Raw genomic sequence first — 21,985 nt, forward strand, 5'->3', positions numbered from 1 at the left:
AATGCAAAATGAGACATTAGATGGATCTGGAAAAGGAATAGATAAAAGGAGATTTTTTTTCCCACTGATACCTATTACCACCTTTGATGCTCACCAGCTTCATGGTGATGAGCTCATGGTATTTAGTGTATTTGCTATTAGGTGATACGCTGGCCTGAGACCACGTATATGCTGATGGAGCATATTGATGTGTCCGCGTGTCCCAGGTGCTTGGGTGCGGAGTACTACTGAATATGCTGCTCTTCTTTTAAAAACTAATACAAATTCTTGGGGCGCCTGCGTGGCTCAGTCGGTTAAGCATTCGACTTTGGCTCAGGTCATGATATCACAGTTCGTGGGTTCAAGCCCCGCATCGGGCTCTGTGCTGACAGCTAGCTCAGGGCCTGGAGCCTGCTTCAGATTCTGTGTCTCCCTCTCTCTCTGACCCTCCCCTGCTCATGCTGTCTCTCTCTCTCTCAGAAATAAATAAAACATTTTTTAAAAATTAAAAAAAAATAAAAACTAATACAAATTCATAACAGTTCTGATACTGAGAAAGACAGTTTCTGAAAACTAAAGTGTTTAAACTTGTGGTTACTGAAGATGATAGTTTGGGGTCTTCCTGATGCTGAACCACTGATGGTCTGCTGGTGGCAGGTCGGGTGTGTGGCACTCTCACACCCCACCTTGCCCTGCCTGGCGCCGGCAGTCCCCTGCTCTGGCAGCTCTCCAGGCCCCTGCTGTCAGAGAGCCTAACGGAAACTCACTTTGTGCTTCTCACATGACATGCTGAGTGCTAACCACAGGCCCCCCGAGCTGAACCCCCAAAATGTGGGTTTTTTTCAGTCCCCATGACAAACTAAGCCAGAATGATTTATTACCTTTGTCCTTTCGCAGAGTATCATATCAAAGTATGCTGCACTTTCAAAAATGCCTAATAATCTTTCACATAACAATATTTATAACACAGCTTGATAAGAAGCGGGAATGGGAAATGATGTGCAGAGTAAAGCCAGATGTTGTCAAAGACAAAGAAACAGAGAGAAATCTTCAGAGAATTGCAACAAGGTAAGTCTGTTCTTGCCCTTTAAAAAATAAGTATACTGAAGCTTTGATAATGATCCATTTCAGACTAGACCTGATTGTTAAGCTCTGCCTTCCCTGAGCCAAGTGATTTATATCAAAACCTGCCTACTTAATACTGAATTCAGCCGACGATTTTGCAGGTCTCATGAGGCGAGAATGTAACATCCTCAGTATATATTTGGTTTGAACCTATTTCAGATCATGTTTTTTTAGTCACAAGAACACTAATTAGACATGCATTTCTCTCACGATGATTGTCTGAATTAATAGCACTAGGTGACTGGTTTTGTTACCTTGCATATGTACTTAAGGCATAAGGAATGATGCATGACAGCAACTTTATGCCGACCTTTCATTCTGCATTTTTTATCATTAGCACCAGACGTTTGTTTGATGCCCTCTGTGTCCAAAGATAAATAGAACCTGGTGGCTGCTGGGAGGTCCTGGCCTACTCTCCTGAAGGCGTTCTAGTGTGTTTGAGACTAGACGTATATCCTGTGTGCTGGGAACGCACAGCAGGAGATTGTCAGGGGACCAGGGGAAGACTGCACAGAGGAGAGAACATTTGAGCTGCTGCTTCAAGAACATAGCAATTATATGTAGGGGAATTACTCTTAATTTTCTAGCTACCTACATTTTGGGTCATTTGTTAACCCATATGGCTGTTCTGCGGTGAGATAGATAAGGGTATGAGCAATAGAGCCAGACTGCTAGGTTCCGATCCCAGTGCTGACTTAATCATCCATGCGTCCTTGTGCACGCTACCGAAGTTTTCTCTGTCTCAGTTTATTTACCTATAAAAACAGTAGAATATTATATCTACCCTGCAGGATTTCTCTGAGAAATAAATTAATAACATATAAAGAATTTAGAAAAGTGCATGGTTGGTGTACAAGAGTAAGTACTTCGTTAAATTTTATATCCTCGGCACCTCACTTTCCTCACTTGGGTCCTAGCTCTGCTCTGAAGGGTGTGGAATTTTATCCTCATATATAAGCTAATAAGCTAGACTGTTAGTTTCCTGGATACTGGCAGAAGACAGGACACTTCTGGGTCAGAGACAAAGGACTTTTGTTACTGTTGGCAAAGCAGTAGTCAGAGCATCACGTTCCCACCGGTTCCCTTTGTCCCTCAGGGCAACACAGGTGCCCTATATGGATGCTTGAGTGTGTGGTGGGTTGTGTTACAGGAAAACGCTGTACTTGAGAATGAATCTATTGCTTTTGTGGTGAAAGGTAACAAGCCTACTCTTTGTCTTGGGGGAGATGTTGCCTTGTCCCTCAGGGCTGCATACGGTACACTGAACTCTCAGCAATGACCTGTGTAAAGAACCGCCAGGGCCTCGCATCCTTGCAAAACTTAGCAAGAATGTACAGGGATGCTCAGGGCCATGGCGGAGTACCTCTCCCAGTGATTTAGAGCTGGAAAGGATGTTAATGGTTTAAATCAGTGTTGTCCAGTAGAAATATAATGTGAACCACATAAATATTTTAAAACTTTTTAGTAGCCACATTGAAAACAGTTAAAAAAAAAAAGAGAGAGATGAAACTCATTTGAGTAATGTATTTTATTTAACCCAATATACCCAAGTCATTTTTATTTTATCATATAATCAACATAAAAGAATTATTAATGAGACTTTAAAATTCTCTTTTTTCATACTAAGTCTTCAAAATTCAGTGTGTGTTGTAAACCTGGAGCATTTTGCAATTTGGACCAGCCAGTCCTTGTCATGGTTTACTAGCTACATGGGGCTCATGGCTGCTGTAATGGACACTGCAGGTCTTAACCTTCAGAATTCATCTTGGAATGAACTTCACTACAGAACATGTTTTAAATTAGTGTTTCTTAAAATAGGATTTTAATATTAGTTTTATATCGTAAGAATTGCAGATAATATAACTAAATATTTTTTAAGCTGCTTGAGTATAATTTTTCCCATTTAGATATGAAATGGAGATCTAGAAAACCTTCCCTGGAGTCAGATGGCTGGACAGCTAACTGTGGAGGCTGCTCTCTTTCTGTCACATTGTAATACCTTCAGTTATTGTAGAATTCTATTTTGAGAAATAGATATTTGTGTTAAAAGTAATTTTTAGTTCTAATTGCATAAAAGCTGATTTAGAAACATGAAAGCTGAAGAGAAAAACCACCTTTTTTTTTTTTAATGTTTTATTTATTTCTAGGAGAGAGACAGTGTGAGCAGGGGAGGGTCAGAGAGAGAGGGAGTCACAGACTAAAACAGGCTCCAGGCTCTGAGCTGGCAGTCAGCACAGAGCCCGACACGGGGCCCGAACCCACGAACCGTGAGATCATGACCTAAGCGAAAGTCGGACGCTTAACTGACTAAGCCACCCAGGCGCCCCGAGAAAAACCATCTATTAATCCACATATATTCTCTATTCAGAAATGTATATTCCTTCTTTGGAATAAATTTATGTTCATTTTTTAGATTCAGCTCTTTTCATTTGAGTGCCTGTAAATGCCTGCCTCTTTCCTAAGCAGTAAAAACATGTTCTATCTTCTATGTTTGTACTTAGTGTAACTGTTATTTAATGTTGTTCTGATCATTATCTGTTCTATAGGGGTGTGGTACAGCTATTCAATGCTGTTCAGAAGCATCAAAAGAACGTTGACGAAAAGGTTAAGGAAGCTGGAAGCTCAATTAGAAAACGTGCTAAGCTGATATCGACTGTTTCCAAGAAAGATTTCATCAACGTTCTGAGAGGGATGGATGCAAGTACGAGTGGGAAAAGTTCGACTGGAAAGAACTTGAAAGCCAAACAGGCAAGGCTTTTATATAGAATTCAGTCCATCTGACTTTTAGCTCTTCAACTAAAGTTTTGGGTTGAAAAAGCACACTACAGATTTAAAAGTTTGGATTCCTAAGTTTCACGATGATTTATTCAGTATGGAAGTTGCCAGTTAAAAGTGACATATGTACCCCTGCCGTTAGAGATCGGGAACCAGAGGGTTTAGAGATGGGGCTGGATCTCTCGCATCTAAAACCCTGCCCTTCGTGCATTTGGGAGAATAGAAACCCAGGTGAGGGATACAGCTTCGGTGTGAGGTGTTTACCCACAGAGGTAACTGTGATGGATGTACCTTCTAAAACATGAAGGATCGGAGCCTTGGGGACCATGGTGGAGAGCCATCCTTGTGCTGAGGCCGCTTGGTGATGTCTGGCCAGATAGGAGTATGGATGCTGTGTGCCTGCCTGGCACGATAACTGGGCTTCTCCAGTCCTTTTCACCCGTGGGCCCCAATAGTTTCCTTTTTAATATACTAGGTGAGAGGTTCTGAAATGTGCCGTACTCTGAACAGGGCTATTTGTTTGTTTTTTTGTTTTGTTTTGCAATGGCAGCAAAGTACAGGTGTACTCGATGGATTCATTTCTGTTGCTGAGAAAAAGTACACCCCTCAGGAACCAGGGGTCTCTGTTAGAAGTTGTTAGTTTTCTGTTTGAAACTCTGGCAAGAAGGGCATCCAGGAATTCCCTGCTAGCCTGGGGTTCAAGTATTGTTTCAAGTTCTTTGATTAAGTTGCTGTTTTGCCTAATTTTGACAGATTTTTCTAGGCTGTTTAACTTTATCTCCTACATATTAAAGGACCCAAATTGTTTTTTAATTATCTATGTAATACTGACGATCACTGGTGCTGCTATTTTAAAATGTTTGTCAGAATTAATTATAAACACGTGAATACTATGTTTGGGAATTTATACTTTTTAGTTAAAAAATCTAAACTGCTGTGTTCTCACGAGGGACATTTTACTCTAAAAATTGGAGAAAGACCCAGCAGCATTGAACAAGAGCTAGCGGGAAAATGGAAAAAGAAAGATCTTTATTTATTTTTTTTTCTGTTCATTTTAAAATAATTTTTAATAGAAGCATTTGTTTAGCTTTGGGATTATTTTTTTCATGACTTGTGAAAATACATGGAGGGTTCTTTCCAGTGCCATTGTTTCTTCTTTCTTACCGTTTGCACTTTTGCCCTTGACTTTGTTTTAGTCTACTTCACTGTCAGACCGGTGTCTTTGCTCTCAAAATAATTTGTTTCTAGAACTTCTTATCCCACCCTAACAGCACTTTGGCACATTTGTTTTAAAAATGTTGCTTTCACTTTGATTTCATATTTATAGAAAAACAACGAGACTCATTTTTATTTGGCTCAGTTTTGCACATGAATAACAAAGAAGTTCTGTAGTATTTCTGATTGGGTCATTTATTAATATCAAAAATATTTACTAGTGCCTGTTTGTACCCGGTGCTATCCTTCTATCTTTTAAATTCAGATAGATGACTTAAATGAGCAAATAAGATTAACAGATTCTACATTAGTATGTCTGGACTGCATGTTATCATCAGTTATGCTACAGTAAGAGGTAGTAAGTCAGATGCTTACCTACAGTAAGGTAAATTAAGTGGCTGTCCTGTTTGTGGGAGAAATTTTGATTTAACTGTAATGTTCATTTAGGACATAGATCAGCAAACCTATGAAGTTACTTGAAATAGGTGGACTTTTGAGAGGGAGAGAGAATCCCAAGCAGGTTCCGCATTGTCAGCGCAGAGCCCACAAACCGTGAGATCATGACCTGAGCTGAAATCAAGAGTCAGATGCATGACTGAGCCTCGAAGTAGGTGGACTTTTAAAGCAGTTGAAGAGAAGGAGGGAAGGTAAAGCTGGAAATGGTGAGCCAAAATGCTGTTCAGAAATGAGAAGTAGATTAATAAAATGGATAAAGGAGGATATTAATTAAGTAGAAAATAAGATTTTCCTTTTTTTCTCTCGTATTTTGCCTTTTCCTAGCACCATTATCCTAATAGATGCTTCTTCCCTTCTCAGTCTAACAGGAGAGCTTTTATGGAAGTTCTTTGTCCCTTTCCCAGGCATAATGGATCAGGACCCAAGCTTTTTATCCTGTATTCCTAACGTTATGAAATCTTTAAAGTTCAGAGTCGGTCCATGTATAACCTGGATTCACTGGCAGCTATCTGTCCAAACGCCAATCTGGAAATACCTTCTTTATGTCTTCAAGTCCTTAACCCTGTTATTCCTGTTTTTCGTAGTTGTGGCATTAAAGTCTATGTTCAAAAACAAAAATGAGCCAGTAGTTTTATATTAAGAAAGCTGGATAGAATTGTAATAATATCAACTGGAGATTGGATCCATTATATGAACATACATTCGGAGTGCTTTCATTTTTGTTTTCTTGCTTTATTTTATTCCTCGGAAGCACTTAGAACTTGGGCTGATTATACGTAGTAGTTGGAATGGTGACCCCTAAAATGATAAGTCCATGTTCTGATTCCCAGAGCTTATGACTGTATTTTATTTAGAGAAGGGGTCTTTGCAGACATAATTAGCTTAAGGATCTTGAGGTGATAAGATCATTCCGAATTATCTAGGTGGGTTCTAATCCAGTGTTAAGTATCCTTACAAGAGATGCTCAGGGGAGATTTGCCAGACGGAAGTGGGAGGAAGCAAAGTAACCACAGAGGCAGAGGTGGGGGTGATGTGGCCACACGTCAGACAGCATTCAGTATGCAGGCATGTTCAGTACCATCCCCTTGTACCTCTCAGTGTTCCTGAGGTCACGGCGTTCAGAGACTGCACTACCTGTCCGGGCTCGGGCCTGTCGCCTGCCTCTGTGAGCCAGGGAGGGAATTTAAAATTCCGACAGCTTCTTCACACAGACTGTCAGCCAATCTTGTATCTTTATCACACCCTCTCACCCCCACTTGCCCCCTCACCTCCATTTCCTAAGCATGGATCCAATTTCTCACTTAAACATTAGCTTTTTCTTCTTTCTGATTGGTTACCACTACTCTATCCAGTTTTCGTTTATGTCCCAAAACTTGTTGGCATATTGTGTCTATATTTATTTCCCCTTCTAGATTGTTTCCTTGTTTATTTATAATTTTTATACTTACCATTTTAAGTGGACTTTCCGTAAGAATTAGAGATAAATGCACGTCTGCTATTTAATTGGAAGATTTCCTTTTTATTTTAAAAGCAAAGAGGTTAATCTTATTCTAACTTCCTATTGCTTTAACGGAATTATTGATAGTCTTTAGTTAATTATAAGGGGCGCTTGGGTGGCTCAGTCGGTTAAGTGTCCAACTCTTGGTTTCAGCTCAGGTCATGATCTCACAGTACGTGAGTTCTAGCCCCATGAGTTCAAGCCCCAGGTTAGGCTCTGTGCTGACAGCCTGCTTGGAATTCTCACTCTCCCTCTCTCTCTGCCCCTCCCCAACTGGCACGCATATACACTCTCTCCTAAAATAGAATAAAAAACTTTTTAAAAAGTTAAAAATTAATCATAAAATATTTCACAAACAGTAAATCTTTAAATATTTCATAATAGAAAATTTTTAAAAATTTAATGTTTATTTTTGAGAGAGAAAAATAGAACGTGATTAGGGGAGGGGCAGAGAGAGAGGGAGACACAGAGTCTGAAGCAGGCACAGAATCTGAGCTGACAGCACAGAACCCGACGTGGGGCTCAAACTCAGGAACTGTGAGATCATCACCTGAGCGGAAGTCAGACGCTTAACTGACTGAGCCATCCAGGTGCCCCAGTAATAGAGATTTTTTACCTTTTGAAGTGGATTATTTAAAAACTACTTGTTTCTAAACATTTTTCTAAACTTGTAGCCTTACAGAGAGGAAAGTGTCCATGTAAAGCAGACATATGCATCTCCTGCATTTTTCTGTGTCTGCATCTTGGAGGCAAGCTTTCTGAGCATCCCTCTTCCTTTTAGGATCTTTAGATATCTGAGTTCATCCTCTGTCATGCGGGTGGTTAACACTGTGTCTTAGAAAATAAAGAAAAGAGAGTGTATGATTAAAAAAAAATCTAGTGTATGGATTTCATTTTTTAATCTGATAGATAAGCAGAATTATTAAGTCATTTCTTTACACATCACACAGCTATGACCTGCCTTTAAATCTGTTTTAAGAGTCGTATGTATTATGCACTACACATCTACATTTGATTTATTTCATTTTATGTCTTTATATTTGTTATTTTTGTGAACTACAACTTTAACTGTTAAAAGTCAGCTTGTTATGGTTAAAAACCATAATCTTCAAAGGCTTTTGATTCCTAGATAGGAGCAAAATTTTTTGTATGTTCCAAAGACTGCCTTTCATATTATTAGCTATTTATCAAGGTATTTTTAATCTTCTGACTCTGCTGACTTAGAGAATATTGTTGGCCTTGAATTTTTTAAATCTGTTTTTTCTTAATTTTATTATATGCAGTCATTATTTCTGGAGTAAAGGCTTTCTGGGAAAGCCTTCCTTAGAGGCCAAAAAGGTATAATTGCTTTTTAAAGATCATTTTTAGGGCAAGAGAGTTTGAAAAGACATAAGTTAAAAGATGTCAGACTGATATATTAAATTACATTTGAGTCATTAATTACTATACTTTATTTCTTGGAGCTGAGCCTGGAAACCGCAAAGTAAAACAAAAAGGTACTTGATGGGCTCATTTCAGAAGAGATAACAGCTAATATCTGTAAATCAAAAAGCCTTCACTAGAACTTAGGGTAAGTAGTATTTTAAGTATTTTTCATCTATTAAAAAAATGAGCTATTTCTCCCGTTACATATGAAAGGGTTAACTTTTTTTTTTGTCCTTAATAACAATTGAACATCTCTTTTGTCATGTTAACCCGGGCCGTTTGTACAGTGGATGTCCATTACTTTAATGAATGTAAATACATCACACCTCTGTCATTTACAAATGTAACAATCTATTTGTTTTCTTCTTTTGAATTCCTTATATTGCAAAGCTTATATGCAGAAGTAGGTCACTTGTGTTTGTGACTTCAGTGCCCTATGTCTACTTCTCAGTAATGCTCATTGTATTCTAGATTCACTAGCATGTCATGTCACCAGAAATCTTGTTAAATCAATAGTAGAGACATAGATAGTTTTTGTTTTTTTATTTCATGCATATTTTTCTGAGATAGGGCCATGAGAAAGAACACTGTCAGTGAAAGTGAGAGAACTTAAGAGCAATTCTCATCCAAAAAGGTAGAAATTTGTGGTGAAGTACTAAATGTTAAATTCACTGGAGGTTGGTTCTTTGGAGTAACTCAGTCCACCAAACATTTCATATGGAAGCAAGAAGAGAAGCCATTTGAAAACTGTTTAAACAGGTGTTCCAGGTAATACAGACGATATGTTGCTTGTGAAATTAGAAGATTTAGAAGTCAGAAAAATTATGATGGGAGGATGTTCACAGAAAACAGGACTCTCGAGGAACGTGCTTCCGGAGAACACAAGACACTTAGCTTTAATTTTAAAATGTCAAGAAGCAAACATGGTGAAGGCACTGATCCATTCATTGGACTAACCTAGTCTGTAGGTAAAGGTGCTTTCAGTATCTAAAGAAGCATTTTCCATTGTATGCTGTGAATTCTGATAACAGGAAAGGAAGCACCAGTGAGTGGTATTTCTGTTGAAATGTTTACCTTCAAGCTAAAGAATTTCATTTAAAAAGTCATAAATTAGAGCCAGTGTTCAGTGCTGCTGAAACTAGCCTATATTGAAACAGAGTCTTTGTAAACATTGAAAAGAAGTGAAATAAGTGTCAGAGAATGAAGTCATAACGAATAGACATTTTCACTAGTAGTAATCCCCGGGAAAGCAGCCGGCAGCCATTGTGCTCCCATAGGGGAGGAAAGCCTCCCAGTTCTCCAATTTTTCACATCCTTTATAATTTCCGTTCTTTCTTCTTTTTTTCTTTCATAGAGGTTGGAATATAGGGTGTTTGCTGATGGGTTGGGAAGCTGGAAAAGGGATTCTGAGGAAGTAGGTTGGGGTCAGATTCTTAAGTCTTCTGTCTTCGGTTAGGGAATTTGGACTTTATTCTGTAGGCATTTGGGAGCCAGCTGTAAATTTTCATCAGTAAGTGACCTGATCAGATTTGATTCTTTTTAAGGAAAAGGAGGCTGAAGGACGGAAGGACTGTCAGAAGAGCAGCCAGTGGGTGGTGGTTGCCATAAAGCAAGAGGGGGACACCTGAGCTAAGCGGTGGTGAGGAGGGGGTTGGTGCAAGAGAGGAACCAGGTTGGAGAGGCAGTTTCCAGGTTTAGGTTGACTTCATATGAGCCTGACCTGATGCAGGGCCAGTTGTGAGGCCCACGAGGTCTACAGCTTGGGAGATTCAAAAGTGGAGACTGTTTCACAAAATAAAAACTGTAAAAGGTGGAACACGTTTGAGAGGTAGAGTTTATTTTTTATTTTATTTTATCTTAAATTCCAGTGTAACACTATTCTGTTAGTTTTCGGTGTACAGTTAAAGCGAATCAGGACTTCCATACATAACCCAGTGCTCATCATAAGAGGCGTGCATTTTTTTTTTTTTTTTTTATGGTTTTGTTTTCTTTTATTTTTTTATTATTTTTTTTTTTTTACAAATAGTTTATTGTCAAATTAGTTTCTACATAACACTCAGTGCTCATCCCCAAAGTGCCCTCCTTCATGCCCATCCCCCCCTCCCCCCCACATCCATCAGTCCTCAGTTTTTGTCAGCATTCAAGAGTCTCTCATGGTTTACCTCTCTCCCTTTCCCCCACCATTTCCGCCCTTCTTCTCCCCCTTGGTCCTCCGTCAAGTTCCTCCTAATCCTCCTATACGTGCAAACATATGGTATTTGTCCTTCTCTGCCTGACTTATTTCGCTCAGCATAACACCCTCAAGGTCCATCCATGTTGCTACACATGGCCAGATTTCATTGTTTCTCATTGCCATGTAGTATTCCATGGTATAGATAAACCACATCTTCTTGATCCATTCGTCTGTTGATGGACACTTAGGCTCTTTCCATGTTTTAGCTATTGTGGAGAGTGCTGCTATGAACATTGGGGTACATGTGCTCCTATGCCTCAGCATTTCTGTATCCCTTGGGTAAATTCCTAGCAGTGCTATTGCTGGGTCATAAGGGAGTTCTATTGTTAGTTTCCTGAGGAACCTCCACACTGTTTTCCAGAGGGGCTGTACCAGTTTACATTCCCACCAACAGTGCAGGAGGGTGCCCGTTTCTCCACATCCTCGCCAGCATCTAGAGTTCTCTGATTTGCTCATTTTAGCCACTCTGACTGGCGTGAGGTGGTATCTCAGTGTGGTTTTGATTTGTATTTCCCTGATGAGGAGGGATGCTGAGCATCGTTTCATGTGTCTGTTGGCCATCTGGATGTCCTCTTTGGAGAAGTGTCTGTTCATGTCTTCTGCCCATTTCTTCACTGGGTTGTTTGTTTTTCGGGCGTGGAGTTTGGTGAGTTCCTTATAGATTCTGGATATTAACCCTTTATCTGATATGTCATTTGCAACTATCTTTTCCCATTCCGTTGGTTGCCTATTAATTTTCTGGGTTGTTTCCTTGGCTGTGCAGAAGCTTTTAATCTTGATGAGGTCCCAACAGTTTATTTTTGCTCTCGATTCCCTTGCTTTTGGGGATGTGTCAAGTAAGAAGTTGCTGCGGTGGAGGTCAAGGAGGTTGTTTCCTGCTTTCTCCTCTAGGGTGTTGATAGTTTCCTGTCTCACGTTCAGGTCCTTTATCCATTTTGAGTTGATTTTTGTGCATGGTGTGAGAAAATGATCTAGTTTCATTCTTCTGCATGTTGCTGTCCAGTTCTCCCAACACCATCTGTTAAAAAGGCTGTCTTTTTTCCATTGGATATTCTTTCCTGCTTTGTCAAAGATCAGTTGGCTGTATACTTTTGGGTCCACTTCTGAGTTCTCAATTCTGTTCCATTGGTCTATGTGTCTGTTTTTGTGCCAATACCATACTGTCTTGAGGATGACAGCTTTGTAGTAGAGGCTGAAGTCTGGGATGGTGATACCTCCCGTTTTGGTTTTATTTTTCAGTATTACTTTGGCTATTCGGGGTCTTTTGTGGTTCCATACAAATTTTTGGATAGTTTGTTCTAGTTTTGAGAAGTATGCTGGTGCAATTTTGATTGGAATTGCATTGAATGTGTAGAGTGCTTTAGGCAGTAATGACATCTTAACTATATTTATTCTTCCTATCCATGAGCATGGAATGTTTTTCCATTTCTTTGTGTCTTCTTCAGTTTCCTTCACACAGCTCCCTCGGTGGTCCCCCAGCAGTTTTCAGGATTTAATTTGAGGGGAGGGGGGAGTGGAAGGCAGGCAAGGGGGTAGAGAAGGATGCTGTCCTTAAATTGCCCCGGCATCACATGGCAGCAGTGTTTCACTCACACATAAAAGCAGCTCTGGCTGGAATGTGTGGAATTCTAGCTTTGTAAATAATTCAGCTTCATGTTTGTTTACTGAAAATGCCTAAATAGATGAGAGTTTAGACAAAAGAGAGACTCCAACGTTTGAAATGAGAATGAGCATGATTGTACACATTGCTATTGATGGGAACAGCTTAAAGCCAGTTTCTCAACTCCTTTTAAAATAGGCTGTTTAGCTTTAATGTAGTGTGGTTTCGGATTTGGACAGCAGTTGTAATCAAAGCAAATTTATGTTTGGCACAGTGGTACGTGCAGCATTTTGACATGGGGGATAAATGCATATGAGGGAAGAAAAGAACTAATTACATAGCTGTGTAGAAATCTTTAGTTACTGTTAGAGTACTCACGGTGCCAGACGTCTCCTGGCCCTGTTTGAAGAAATGTTCTGTTTGAAGCTGCTCAAATGGATGCTTGTATAGGATTTTCATCCATGAAGTTGAAGCTTTTTTTTTTTTTTAATTGTCTCGTGCATAGTGAGTCTTAACACTACATGCTTACATTTATGTGGTGCATTTTTAAAAATCAAAAGAATATTGTACTGTTTCTTGCTGAAAATCATCTATGGGTTTGTTGGGTGTTTTTGTTTTATTGTTTGATTTGGCTTTTTTGTTTGCTCTGTTTTTTGTTTTTGTTTTGTTTTGAAGTTGTAGGCAGCTGAGAATGTGTATGGGGATGCATGATGTATTACATGGTAGCAAAGGCCACAGACTCTAGAACCTGACTGCCTGGGTTGAAACCACTTGGTCTGCCATTTACTCTGTATGGGTTACTTACCCAAACCATGCCCCAGGGTTCTTGTGTATTTAAGATCATCATTCTAGTAGTAGTAAACATCTAGAGATAACTGAGCGTCAACTGAGTTAGAATAGGTAAAGTGCGGCACAGTGCTGGATAAATGTTGGCAGTCATTTTTATTTTCTGTTCCTTGTATTTATTTCTTCCTTTCCTAACGGATAATAGTCAAAAATGAATCTCAGTTGGAAACCAGTTTGAAAAGAAACCGTTACTACTTATGAATTATCAGATAATCCATAAATTATCCTATAATTTTATAAAAATTATGTTTAGATTTGGGAAGTTCTCTCTCATTTCTAGTGTATCTACTCTAGTAATGCATAATTCTTACAAAATAATAAAACTGGGTTTCAAGGACCTAGAAATTTGTCTACTTCCTCTTCCCCATTTTAAGTTATGCTTAAGCTAACTCTGTTACTGACAAGATTTTACTTACCAACGAAAGTTTGGTTTCTAAATGGGCGCATTTGTACTATGGTATTTGAAGGTTCTCATCTTTGTGAACACCGTTAGAAGATTACACATGTCCCTAGTTGGGGATTCTGTGCATATATGTGGTGACTCAGGGCATTACTAAGTAAGAGTGGTGGTAGAGGGATCAGGAGGGGACTTGCTAGTGTTTGTTTTGTTCAGGGTACTGAAAGGGGTTTTTATATAATTACCATTTTAAGAAGTACTAGAATTCTCATTTTTGAGGTGAGCAGCCCCAAATCAGAAATATTAAGTGACTTGCCCCTGGTCACATTGATAGTAATTGGTAGAATCTGGGTTAAAACAGTTTGTATTGCCCCAAAATCATTTCAGTCATTGGTGCCTGCTACTTAAAAAGATTTGAGGTGCTTCTAATCTGAAGCAGAGCTGAAAACCGTGTCTCCCCTCCCTCACCTAGATGAACTAGAAGAGGTGGGTCTGAATGTGAGCGACATGGTCCCCGCCAAGACCAGAAAGAGGATGGGAGAGATGGTTTGCAGTCTGTTTTTTCCCTGGGTCTCACATCCCCTTCATTGGATGGGTAGCAGCACATGCAGACTGATTAAAATATTTTTTTAATGTTTATTTTTTAGAGAGAGAGACAGAGCACAAGCAGGGGAGGGGCAGAAAGAGGGGAGACACAGACCCAGATGCAGGCTCCAGGCTCCGACCTGTCAGCACAGAGCCCGATGTGGGACTCTTGTACTGTGAGACGGTGACCTGAGCTGCAGTTGGACGCTTAACCAACTGAGCCACGCAGGCTCTCGAGACTGATAGATTTGAAAATCTCATTTCTCTCTTTTTTTTTTGGCAATTATTGTGATTTTTATTCTGCTTCACCACACTTTTATTTATTTATTTTTCTTTATTTTTTTATTTTTATTTTTTTTACAAATTGTTTATTATCAAATTAGTTTCCACATAACACTCAGTGCTCATCCCCACAAGTGCCCTCCTCCATGCCTATCCCCCCCTCCCCCCCACATCCATCAGTCCTCAGTTTTTGTCAGCATTCAAGAGTCTCTCATGGTTTGCCTCTCTCCCTTTCCCCCACCATTTCCCCCCTTCTTCTCCGCCTTGTTCCTCCGTCAAGTTCCTCCTAATCCTCCTATACGTGCAAACATATGATATTTGTCCTTCTCTGCCTGACTTATTTCGCTCAGCATAACACCCTCAAGGTCCATCCATGTTGCTACACATGGCCAGATTTCATTGTTTCTCATTGCCATGTAGTATTCCATGGTATAGATAAACCACATCTTCTTGATCCATTCATCTGTTGATGGACACTTAGGCTCTTTCCATGTTTTAGCTATTGTGGAGAGTGCTGCTATGAACATTGGGGTACATGTGCTCCTATGCCTCAGCATTTCTGTATCCCTTGGGTAAATTCCTAGCAGTGCTATTGCTGGGTCATAAGGGAGTTCTATTGTTAGTTTCCTGAGGAACCTCCACACTGTTTTCCAGAGGGGCTGTACCAGTTTACATTCCCACCAACAGTGTAGGAGGGTGCCCGTTTCTCCACATCCTCGCCAGCATCTAGAGTTCTCTGATTTGCTCATTTTAGCCACTCTGACTGGCGTGAGGTGGTATCTCAGTGTGGTTTTGATTTGTATTTCCCTGATGAGGAGGGATGCTGAGCATCGTTTCATGTGTCTGTTGGCCATCTGGATGTCCTCTTTGGAGAAGTGTCTGTTCATGTCTTCTGCCCATTTCTTCACTGGGTTGTTTGTTTTTCGGGCGTGTAGTTTGGTGAGTTCCTTATAGATTCTGGATATTAACCCTTTATCTGATATGTCATTTGCAACTATCTTTTCCCATTCCGTTGGTTGCCTATTAATTTTCTGGGTTGTTTCCTTGGCTGTGCAGAAGCTTTTAATCTTGATGAGGTCCCAACAGTTTATTTTTGCTCTTGATTCCCTTGCTTTTGGGGATGTGTCAAGTAAGAAGTTGCTGCGGTGGAGGTCAAGGAGGTTGTTTCCTGCTTTCTCCTCTAGGGTGTTGATAGTTTCCTGTCTCACGTTCAGGTCCTTTATCCATGTTGAGTTGATTTTTGTGCATGGTGTGAGAAAATGATCTAGTTTCATTCTTCTGCATGTTGCTGTCCAGTTCTCCCAACACCATCTGTTACAAAGGCTGTCTTTTTTCCATTGGATATTCTTTCCTGCTTTATCAAAGATTAGTTGGCTGTATACTTTTGAAAATCTCATTTCTCAAAACTGTTAACAAAGATAAAAACTTTACCATAGTAAACATTTCAGAATTATGAAACAAACTCATTTAAGAAATTCTTTGTAAGTTCACTGTTTGAATTGGCTTTCTATTCTTTTATCAAGGAATTAATTAAAATTTACTGGATATCAAATGCATCCTGTATTTAATCACTATTTGCCTAATAGAAATTTTAGAATCTCCCCCCCCCATTACTTTATGGAAATTTTCAAACAGGAAGAAAGTAATGAAAGACCAGTATTTCTATCACCTGGGTTCTAAAATTGTTGACACTTGTCTGTGTGTTTGTTTTTTAGAGCTGTCTGCCTGTCTTTATCTCCATCTAGTTTTTGTTTCTTTGGGGGTGATGATTTGAAGGTAATACCCATACTATCCTAGAAATTCTTTTTTTTTTTTTAAAGAGCTTAATTGAGATAAAATTCACATCTTACACAATTCGGAAGATTCATTTATAACTAAACCAGGTGCTTGCAGAAGGGATCCGGGTTCTGAATCCGTTTCATCATGTCTTTCAACTTTCTCCTCTGTGCCCTTTTACTGTAAGTGGAAAGTTGGGAGTAAAGGTCAGGATTCAAGTTAAACTGTTTTGGCACAACTGTTGCATAGTTGTGATACTTAAACGCTGTACAGCTAGTATGCAGTCCTGCCAGGAGACCTGTTACTGGAATGCCCCATACTAGTGATGGTCGTGTTTCATTTGGTTGAGGTGGTAATCGATGTTGCCTTATTAAAGGTGCGTTTTCCCCTCTCCAGTTCGAAAGTAATTTCTGGATTGAATAATTTGAAAGGAGCAAATACACCTCCCCCATCTATCTTTTTTGCCTTTTTAATTGATGGCCCCTGCTTAAAACAGGTGTATTACTGGAATTTGCAGAATAGTGACTTTCTCATTTATTTCTATTTACTTCTCTAGGGATAAATTTTAAGTTCCAAAAGATGAGGGTTGATGTTCCTTTCCTTTAAATTACCGCTTTCCAGAGTTAGGAGGTGGTTTAACTGTCATCTCCGGTGCCGGCAAGTGAACCTTGTCCCCTGCCCCCACCTTTCTTCTTTGTCTTTTTTTAATATCATGGACATAGGATGAATGTCAAGTTGCTCAGTATTTTAGAATCATTATGCTTTTTTTGATGTTTAAATTCACAAATGTGACGATGGGAACAAGTGCCAACTAGCTTCTTGTGCCCTTTTGACATGACCTCATTTTTCTTGGAGTGTTTTCTGAGTTTCTGGGACAATACAGTCTTAGACTACAGACCTGGCTGGAGTCACCCACTTTTCCAGGACCTTGAGTGAGAACCGTCCACATAGTTTTAAATCTTTTGTTGATTTCAGTAAGTAGATTGGTAGTATGCATATTTCTACTGGATAGAACTAACTTTTCTTTATAATATTTCCTAGTTTTACAGAGAACTTTCACAGTGTTTTCTCACTTATACTTTTTAACACATTTATCATATTAAAATATCAGTGTCTATTTTCTAGATGAATTCATAGCTCTACTAATTTGTTTATAAACCTGAATTCTCATTTATGTACTATGTAGCATAGCTGGTAAAAGAACAATGATAGGCTTTAAGAGACTAATCAGCAGAGTGTATTCTGAGTGTTTCAAGCTCCTAATTGAGTCTAAAAATACATAGAGCGCTTGTGCCAAAAAGGCTCCTTGAGGTGTTAACATTGGTCTTTTTGGCAGTTTAGTCAACTTCAGCTTATTAACAATTCTTAAGATATTATAAACAATGAGGAGAACCTCTATTGCATGAATGTTTCCTCAGATTTAACTCTTTGAAGCTAAATGTATAGATAGCAATTCAGAATAGAGGCCACCAAATAGAATCACTTTGAGCAAAGGTATAGTTATTGAGGACATAGTACAATCAACGGCAGCAAATGAAATTAAAATGAAAAAGTGCAGCAGATGAAAAAGAAAACTGCATCAAAAAAGCATTTTTTTTTCTTTAGGACAATCAGGCCTGAATTCTTGGCAAGCCACACAAAATTAAGTTTTCTTAGAGAACGCTATACATTTAACACATGCTTGGACTATACTTAAAAGTGACATAATTTTAGCATCTTGATTTTTATTTTTCCTTGGATATCCTACTAAATACTTCTCTAGTTTGCTTTGATTTTATTAATGACCCATTTAAATTTGTAAACTGTACAAGAATCTGGAAGCTATGTATAGTTAACAAAAACAAAGCGCACATGGGCTTGTTGCCTGGAATACCATTCTACTAATATAGTGAAAGCAAATTAAAACAAGTTTGTGAAGGGATGAAGAAGGCACAGATTGGTCAAGACAATTAGAAATTGCTTATTAAAAATTCTTTGAGAATCAGAAAAAAGTTGAGGGTGTACTGGTGTGGGATCATCATATAACCTTGACTCCACAGGTTCTTCATTAGAACTCTTACACATGCTACATTGAAAATTTCAGTGCTTCATGATTAACTTTTCTTTTTTTTTTTTAAATGTTTTATTTATTTCTAGGAGAGAGAGAGAGAGAGACAGCGTGATCAGGGGAGGGTCAGAGAGAGAGGGAGTCACAGACTGAAACAGGCTCCAGGCTCTGAGCTGGCAGTCAGCACAGAGCCCGACGCGGGGCTCGAACCCACGAACCGCGAGATCATGACCTAAGCGAAAGTCGGACACTTAACCGACTAAGCCACCCAGGCGCCCCTCATGATTAACTTTTCAATCCCATATGGTTAGTGGGATGTTTTAATGTCTGGCATGATGAGAAAATCATTGATGTCCTTATTCAGATTAAAAAGATTTGGGGCCACATTTCACTTTTGTTGATTTCTGCCAGAATGTATCTTTTGTATAAAGGGATTTCCCATATATCCTTCATTTATCCAGCAGAACTTTCAGATAAGCTTTAGTCACTAATCAGGAGATTGCTAACTACAATTATAAACAGCTTACAAAAAACTTGCAACAAGAAGGGTATTAAGGTGAATTTAGCCAGTGTGTTAAGAACTTTTTTTAATTTAGGTGAAACTAAATTAAAATGAAAACGACATTCTTCTCAGGGAAAGCAATGAAATCACAACTATTGCTGATTGCTAAATATAGATGTGATTATACTGTTTATTGTTTTAGGATTTGACTTTAATTTTCCCCTCCAAAATTGAAATGAGGTTAAGCTCTTAATTATTTGGTATTAGACTAATGAATAATTCCAAACCTCTGTTTTCAGTTTTCTTTTCAATAGCTGCCAATGTATGTTTGAACCTCGAAATGGAATGGAAGCTGATTAACATTTTTAAGGGTTGTCTTCATCTTCACAATTGACACAGACTGCTTCTGTATGATCTTGATTAAATATTTGTAGAAAACCAGGCCAATGAGAGAAGAGACTATTTTGTTTCCTTGCATCATGTGGTTTTCATTAAGTTTTTGCATTTAATCAGTTTTACTTTTCAGTTGATGGAGGCCCAGAGAGTTATCTTATAGGTTGCTTTGGGTCATTGAATTAGAACTGCCTGCAGCAACACTGACAAGCTTTACAAGCTGCTAAATTTTTATCATTCCAGTCTATGCTTAATGTTAATACAATGTCCATCTGATGATAGTAAATATGTGTGTGTGTGTGTAGTAAATATATGTATACAGTAAATATATGTATGTAGTAGATATGCACTATATCTATACCAAGGTTAAGGGAATTATCTTTGTCTCAAGTCCTAGACGTCTAAACTTTCTGATTTTCACTGTTGTAATCAATAGTTAACTGTGATTCAAATCCAGAACTCTCTTGGCTTTTCATTCCTGGTGTAAAAATAATCCATCGAATTACCTCTACCTCTGCTTTATAAGCAAAATAAAAACCCTAATTCTCATGATGTGTTAACACGTAATGAAATCTACTTAGGAATCACTGTAGGCAAGTTTTCCCAATGAATGACACGTTGGAAATTTCCCTCAACTTCCTTCTTTTCTTATATTTATCTCTAATGCACCTTTTCTTTGTGGATGCTCTAGGTATTCAGGAAATTTTTATGCTTAATGGCAAATCATCGTTATGGGAAAAAACCAGTAAATTGATAGTACGTAAATCTGTTGTGTAAAATAGTTTTCCCAAGTTCTGACTTTTATAGATGCTGTCTTAAACATAATGTCATTTTCAGTGTATTTTAGTACTCATTCAGCTATGAAATTTATAGGTTATAACATAGGTGATATGCTCATATATAGTGTTGTTATCGGTTCAGTTGTAGAGCAGTATAGTATTACAGAAAGAGCTTGGACTTGGAATCCTGGATTTGGGTTTGAGTATGGACTCAGCCATTTATTAACTGAACTTGAGTAAGTTGCCTCACTTCTTTGAGCCTTCACTTCCTTATGTAAGATGTGAGAAAGACAATCACTGTCTGGCTAGGAATCTTAAGAGACTTAGAAAAAAGGCAATATTATGTATGCTGTCCAGCATAAATAGCTTTATAGTATAACTCATGTTTTTAATATGTTTTTTCATTTGAATAAGTTGGAAAGGAAAACAGAATCCTGTTGTTAATTAGTAACACCAGAGGGTGCCTTAGGGGAGATTTTTGGGGAAGATCTTAGAGGAGGCTTGTGAAAGATTTGTAAAACTCACTGAGTAATAGTTTGTTTTCTCCTTTCTTGCTGTCCTGTTTTTTTCTATTTAATTTCTACTTATCCATGTGGTTTAAAAGGCCTCATTTTGCCAATAGGGTTATTTATTATAAACCAGTTTTCTGGGGGCACCTGGGTGGCTCAGTCCGTTAAGCATCTGTTTCGGCTCAGGTCATAATCTCATGGTTTGTGGGTTCAAGCCACATGTCAGGCTCTCTGCTGAGAGCTCAGAGCCTGGAACCTGCTTCAGATTCTGTCTCTCCTTCTCTCTGCCCCTCCCCCACTCATGCTCTGTCTCTGTCTCTCTCGAAAATAAACAAACATTAAAAATTGTTTTTAAAAAAATTTTCTGCTTACCTTCCATGACTCCTCCCCTAGGGCAACCACTTATTACTCCACTAGCTCTTAAATTGCATTTGCACATCTCTGTATACTTTTTTTGTTTTGATGTCTTTATTTTATTTTGAGAGACAGTGAGGAGGGGAGGGGCAGAGAGCGAGGGAGACACAGAATCCGAAGCAGGCTTCAGGCTCTGAGCTGTCAGCACAGAGCCCGACATGGGGCTCGAACCCACGGACTGTGAGATCATGACCTGAGCCGAAGTCGGACACTTAACCGACACACCTCTGTATTCTTATTCCTTTCTTGTTTGTTTCTCCTGAAGCCAACTATTGTCTTGATTTTCATATGGAACTTTCTTAGTTTATTTATTTTCACAATCCAGTTACCTCAGGTAAAACATCTATTATAGTTGTTTACCCTGAGATGCTCCCTCCTAGAGTCTTTCGTTCCTTCTCTGGGCTGACTGCACTCTTGGGCCACTTCACACTTGTCCTCCCAGGACTTAAGTGTTTTGTGATCCTTGGAGTTTCTCCTGGATTGGATTCCCTATTCCTTTCTTGGTTTACTCCCACTGGCCTGGTCAAGCGTAGCCCCCATGTTTGTGTCAGGTTAAGATGCTGGTACCACGCTGGAGCTTGTCGGTGTGCCTGGGGCTGAGTTACCGTTCTGGAGTCTCCGTCCCCCCTCGTGCTGCTGTGTGCCTTCTCCTTCCCGTGCTGCATCCCCTCCTGTTTCTCTCCTGTGTCTTGCTCTTCTTGGTTTACTCCACCTTTTTGTGGGGGACGTTCTCAGCGGTTTCCTAAGAACTGCCAGAGGTAAACTTTCGGGTGACTTGTATGTCCCAAAGTTCCTCTGCTCTGTCCTCATACTTGAGTAACAGTGTATCTGGGTACTGAATTTTAATTGGAAAATCTTTTCCTTCAGCATTTTGAAAGAATTTGTCTCTTCCTTTCTTGCATCCAAGATTGCTGTGGGAAAATCTGTATCTATTTTGATTCCTGATCATCTCTTAAGTATGTGACTTGTTTGTTTCCTTTCTGAAAGCTTATAGGATGTTCTGTTAGTATCTATAATTCTGCACCATGACCTTGACGTGCCTCAGGCTCTTTTCATCCTGGAAATGTGTGTCCTTTACTTTTGGGAAAAAATTTCTTGAAGTATTTAATTGATTTTCCTACCTTCCTTTTTTGCATTCTTTCTGTAAAA

The 21,985-nt window shown here is 39.1% G+C and overlaps 1 protein-coding gene across 1 annotated transcript in view; it reads left to right on the forward strand.

Moving 5' to 3' along the window:
- RRP15 (ribosomal RNA processing 15 homolog) overlaps window positions 1-21,985 on the forward strand; it is a 43,170-nt gene that overhangs the window by 13,593 nt on the left and 7,592 nt on the right. The window contains exons 3-4 of the mRNA XM_039219298.1: window positions 950-1,047; window positions 3,651-3,852. Coding sequence (XP_039075229.1) covers window positions 950-1,047; window positions 3,651-3,852 — 300 coding nt within the window. The remainder of the gene's footprint in view (window positions 1-949; window positions 1,048-3,650; window positions 3,853-21,985) is intronic.

This window comes from Hyaena hyaena, unplaced genomic scaffold, assembly GCF_003009895.1.
Source record: "Hyaena hyaena isolate Hyena2069 unplaced genomic scaffold, ASM300989v1 scaffold_805, whole genome shotgun sequence".
Taxonomy (NCBI): Eukaryota; Metazoa; Chordata; class Mammalia; order Carnivora; family Hyaenidae; genus Hyaena; species Hyaena hyaena.